The sequence below is a fragment of the Dermatophagoides farinae genome, unplaced genomic scaffold (assembly GCF_024713945.1).
Source record: "Dermatophagoides farinae isolate YC_2012a unplaced genomic scaffold, ASM2471394v1 contig1, whole genome shotgun sequence".
Classification (NCBI taxonomy): Eukaryota; Metazoa; Arthropoda; class Arachnida; order Sarcoptiformes; family Pyroglyphidae; genus Dermatophagoides; species Dermatophagoides farinae.
The window spans coordinates 1-6,330 of NW_027461514.1; the positions used below are offsets into that span (position 1 = coordinate 1).

Here is a 6,330-nt window from a genome sequence, read left to right on the forward strand (position 1 = left end):
ACCCTCCCCCCTAACTAACCTCACTCCCCTGCCCCCTAACCTCACCTAACCTCACCTACCCTAACCTAACCTAACCACCCTAACTAACCCCTAACCAAACCTACCTACCCTCAACCTAAACCTCTACCTAACCTAACTAACCTAACCTAACCAACCTAACCTAACCCCCACCCTAACCTAACCTACCCCCTAAACCTAAACCCTAAACCCTCAACCTAAACCTCCCCTAACCTAACCTAACCCTAACCTAACCTCAACCTAACCTCAACCTAACCCCCCTAACCCTAACCCTAACCTAACCTAACCTAACCTACACCCTAACCTAAACCTAACCACAACCCTAACCTAACCCCTAACCTAACCTAACCTAACCTAACCCCCTAAACCCTAACCTAACCTACCTAACCTAACCTAACCTAACACCTAACCTAACCTAACCTAAAACCTAACCCTAAACCTAACCTAACCTAACCCCTAACCTAACCTAACCCCTAACCTAAACCTAACCCCCAACCTAAACCTAACCTAAAACCTAACCCTAACCCCCTAACCTAAACCTAAACCTAACCTAAACCTAACCTAACCCCCCTAACCTAAAACCTAACCTAACCTAACCTAACCCTCAACCCCCCTAACCTACCTACCTAAACCTAACCTAAACCTAACCCCTAACCTAACCTAACCTAAAAACCCCTAAAACCTAACCTAACCCTAAAACCTAACACCCTAACCAAACCTAAAACCTAAACCTAACCCCCTAACCTAAACCCTAACCCTAACCTAACCTAAACCCTAAACCTAACCCCCTAAACCCTAAAACCTAACCTAACCCTAACCTAAACCTAACCTAACCTAACCCTAAACCCTAACCTATAACCTAAACCTAAACCCTAACCTAACCTAAAACCCCTAAACCCTAAACCCCTAACCTAAACCTAACCTAAACCCTAAACCCTAAACCCACCTAAACCCTAACCAACCTAACCCCTAAACCCTAACCCCTAACCTAAAACCTAACCCTAAACCTAAATACTAGTAGAACATAGAAATATGATTCGAAATAAACAAATTGAAAACATCTTTATAAAATAAAACTATTATTACACTCACTATAGAGAAAACATTATATAAAATCATATATCTTATCATATATAATAAAATTTTGGTCAAGGAAGATACAACAAAGTTATAAAATATTTACCATGTTATTATCCAAATTGTTTGTTTGTTCTTATTAAGTAGAATAGTTTATTAATTTTCAACGTTTAACTTGGTTTAATTATTGTGAGTTTCAATTAATTTAAAAATGTAATAAGCCGTTTAATTATTAATATACTATCGTAAGTACATTATTTAAAAAAAATTAATTCAGTTTTTATAAATGAAATAATATACAAAAAACTAAATAAAACTTGTTATTATTCAATTTTTGTTTTTTGTGAAATATTACTTTGAGGCGATCGTTATTTAATATATAGATAACAGAGATTATTTTATAATTTATGGATATCGACTAAGCAACTCAAGATGGATCCAGAATTTCATTTGAAGTTGATCAATTTTTTTTTATATTAAATACTTTGATCTATAAAAGTGTGTTGTAGTTATTGGTTTTATGTAACTTGATTTTAAAAATAAATTAATAGTAAAAATTCATTTATACTAACTAAATTATATATCACTTAACTATAAATATAAAAATAAATATTTTTATTCTATTCGAATAAATAAATAACAGTATTATTTTAAACAATTTAGGAATTTCAAATTATAGTATAGTTTAAAATAATAATACTTTATGAGTATTAATTAATATAATTTATATGTTTTGCCAATAGTTTGATTAATCTGTTAAAATTCTTAGACCAATAATAAATATTACTAAATTTATAAAATAAAAAATAAATTACTCCTTCTAGTTTTTATATTGTGAAATACTTTCTTATTACATCTGTATTAAATCAGTGTTGTAAGTCTTATAAATAGTATTTCATTATTTGATTCTAATAACATATGTTAAGAAAATATTCTGATTCTGTAACATCATTACGTAGTAAAGTTAATAACAACAATACAAATGTGAATGAAAATGTACTGAAGCCATCGCATAATATATTAGTTACTAGTAGCTTTAGCCCAAATAAAAATACAAAATTATTTATTAGAGAGTTATGTTATATATTACCTAACGCTCAAAAAATTAATAGAGGAAGATTATCTCAATCTGATTTGATTCAGTTATGTAACGAAAATAACGTTCAAATTTTAATTGAAATATCTGGTAAAAATATAGATGGTAATCCTAGTACTATGAGTTTGTTAAAACTTCCACTAGGACCTGTGATAAATTTTAATCTTAATAACATTAACTTACAAAAATATCGTTCAGAATTGAAATTACGTCCAATTTTAGCTAGTGACGCACTTATATTAGATGGTTTTCCTATGGAAAAAAAACCTTACAATATTATCTTACCAATAATTGCTAATATTTTTAATACCCAAAAAACACAGCCACGAAAGTATTTAGGATTATTTTTACGTAATAATTATTCTATATTTGTTCGAGCATATTATCTACCAGATGAAAAAAAAAACTTTGATATTAGTAAGATTATCGAAAACGGGCCTTTATTTGTGCTTACGCCAATTAAAATAATTTCGACAATTTCAAAAACTAGTTATCAAGATATAGCATGGGCTAACACACAGTTTTTTTAAGCATGTATTGTATATGAAATGCAATGATAAAAAAGTGTTGACTTGTCTATTTTCGACAAATATATTTTTACATTGTTATTATGATATGTTCTATATTTATTACGTGAAAGTTTATTTTATAATCTCTAAAAAAGAGTGAACTTATAAAATAATTAAGGTATATTGTTTTAATAAATTAATATGTATATAATAGATTGGGTGTTAGAAAACAATTTAAGTTGATTTTTTATTTGACCACACAAACCAAATTGCAGTAGCAATAGCAACAATAACAAGTACAACACAAATAACAATTAATACAATTTTAACTGTACTTAATTTAGAGGCAGTAGGATCATACGTTGCAATTGATATTGGTTCATCTAATTCAACCGGTGCAGTAACAATGAGAGATCGTTGCTTGATTCCTTCATTGTAAGTATTATCATCACTGGGAGTTGTTGCCACAAATTCGTTGTAATCAGAAATAATACCATAGTAAGCATTCTTACCCAATTTGTTAGAATTTGGTTTTGTTTTGATATATTCTTGTACATCGTGAGCAAATAATTCTCTCGCTTTAGATGATGAAGATGAATTAGTATCCTTTTTATCAGTATCTTTTTTAGAATCGTCTGCCATAGCTTTTTTAGAATCGTTTTTGTTCTTAGAGTTAGAAGAATCTGAATCCTTACTAAAGGCAACATTTAAACCTGCTTTTTTGTATCCAATACAAGCACTAGAACCATGTTGGAAAGAAAACATAAGTATCTTGTCATCGTCGCTCTTTAAATTTTTATTGTAGTCTAAAACTTTAGAGTGACATTCAGCTTCATTTGAACCAGTGAGATTTACGACTAGCTTTGACAATTCATCAAGAACAGCCTTATCTATGTTAGAGCCGGATTTATTATAATTTGCAAATGTTTGTGGGTAGCTACCTATTACTGAGGTTCCAATCAGACCTACAGACATTGCATTTATAAAGTTAGAAGCCTCCAAGGTCTTTTTGTTGCCATTCTTAGTTTCTTTTACAGTATATTTTTGTATAAAGTCATTAAGTTTCTCAGTATCAGTAGATTTCGAAGTATCTAAAATTGTAAAAGTTTTTAAGGACTTATTATCGCTAAGATAATATAATTTATTGGCTCCTGCCATATTAGCAGGCGTCTCAAATAGTGGTTTATCAGTTTCTGTGTATGCTGGGTCTTTAGCCTTAGTAACCAAGTCAACCAGACCTTTTTGCGTAACAGAAACGACTTTAGTTTTATCTGTTGCAAAACCATCAATCGATTTTACACTGACAGGCAAAGCATCTTGTAGTACTATAGTATTGTTAGTATCTATATGACCCTTCGAGTCCTTTCTTAATTTTACGATTGTATAACAATGGTGTTTGCTACGGTTTGTTTCATTAACAACACTACAAAGAACAGCTGGATTTTCTAAATCGAATTGCTTAATTTGTGTTTGTTTTTGATTAACCAAGTCAAATCCAGGATATTGGGTAGTAGAAGCTGTAGAGATACCAGCTAGTAAATATAAAGCTCTTCTTACGATCATTTTAACTATGCCGAATTTGATCTATAAAGTTAAAAAATTTATTAACATGCAAAATTGCGCATGTTTTATACAGTTTTCAAAATCGCGCATGTTTTACACAATTTTTCAAAATAACGCACGTTTTTTATATTATTAAATATTTTTTTTTCGCGGATTATATTATAACGCACCAAAATGAACTGCTAAAATAAAAAAGTATAAGTTTTTTAGAAGTTTTATATTGGTATTTCTTGATAATTTAGTATTGTTTAATAAATTTATAGCTATTTTTGATCCTAGAATTTGTTTCATTGATGCAATGTAATTTATAATTAGAAACAAAATCTAAAAAAGAAATAGAATATGGCGTCGTTAAGAAAAGTTTGTTAAGGCTTTTGAAATTTCTGAATAAAATAATCATAAATTGATACATTAAATCAATTGAAAATATATTGAATCTCAGGTCAATGGACTTAAGATTATTCACGTTTTTAATCTTTTTTGCATAGGTTTGATTTGAAAGATTTGGTATTTTTAGATTAAATTCAGACAAATCAAAAGCGCTATCTTCTGCAATATTGATGAAATATTCTAAAAAAGAGTCATTTAAAAAATTGTTCGCTAATGAGAAATGTTGTAGTTCCGTTGTAAATAACATTGAATATAATAATAGAGCCCAATGAAAAGAAGTATCAGTTAAATTGAAGTCTAAGTATAAATAAATTACCCCTGTTGTAACAATTATATCATGTAGATTAACTACATCAATCTGTGAAGACAAATTAATACAATTCACAGACAGATTTAGTTCTCTTATTTTATAAAATTTAAGTAGATTATGTTTAGCTAATTCATTCATATCATCTTTTGATAAACCACAATTTATTATCATAACTGAATTAAGTTCAATAGATGAAGATAGTTTTTTTTCTGATCCTTCTTGAATATTTGTACAATCAATCAATGATGATAAAAAATTATCAAATACTTCAATATAGAAAATACATGAAAATAAGAGTATCGAATCGTGTATTTCAGAATTATAATATTCTAAAATTTGCTGTTGTATAGAACATGTAGATGTTTGAGTAGAGCTAAATCCAATTATTGTTTTAGTACCCTGAATTGTATCAAGTAAATTGTTGTATTTTTTTTTAATATGATCTATATAATGAATGAAGTTGTTTGGATAGGTAATATGATTAATAATAATAATATCTTTTTTGTCGATATATCGACTAAACTTAGCATTAATATTTTTCTGTAATAATAAGTCCGGTTGAATTACGTAATAATGATGTTGATTAAATAATTTGACAAGATTGAATTTATTTTCAATAAGCAGTTGTGAATTTTTTGATAAATATTTATCTAATCCATACTTCATGAGTTTATAAGTATGATTAACGTTCAATGCATTATTGTAATCATTTAAAACAATATATTTTAAATACTTGTTGGTTATTAGTTTTGAAAATATCTTATAATATTTATATATATTCTGACCTTTAAGCGAATGGAATCTTCTTAATTTAACAAAGGAATAATCAGTACTACACCATAACGCAAATTTGTGTTTATGCAACTTTTGATTTATAACGACAAATTTTAAATCGGAATATATATTATGTAATGATTGTAAAAATTTTGCTTGTTTGCAACTTGTTTGAATATGATTATCAGATATATTTAAGAAAATCAATCGAGACTCACATTTGACATGAGAGTTTCTCATTCTCTCAAACTCTTTTGCAAGTTCAAATATGTGAGCATTTGATAAATTAGTATTTTCTAAGTTGAGAACATTTAGCGATGTATTCATTGTAATTTCTAAAAAGAATTTAACAAACATAGAAGGTCGGATCGATTTGAAAGAAACAAAAGCTAGATTTAATGAGCTAACATAATGTTTTTTAATTATTTTGACAATAGCCTGCAGTTGGCTCAAATTAGACTCGTTTTGACTATTGCCATAACAATATTTGAAAAGATCTGAGGCTGATAAGTTTAAGTAATTAATATTAGTATTTAAAATATTACTATTAGCTATAAGCTCTAGTTTAAGATAGCCACTACAAGCCATTAAAG

At 28.6% G+C, this 6,330-nt stretch overlaps 1 protein-coding gene across 1 annotated transcript; it reads left to right on the forward strand.

Annotated features, from left to right (window-relative positions):
• The first annotated feature begins 2,013 nt into the window (after window positions 1-2,013).
• Window positions 2,014-2,721, forward strand: LOC142597864 (U3 small nucleolar ribonucleoprotein IMP4-like). The gene has a single exon (XM_075734882.1). The coding sequence runs from the start codon at window positions 2,014-2,016 to the stop codon at window positions 2,719-2,721; it is 708 nt and encodes a 235-aa protein (XP_075590997.1).
• The last annotated feature ends 3,609 nt before the right edge of the window (window positions 2,722-6,330 follow it).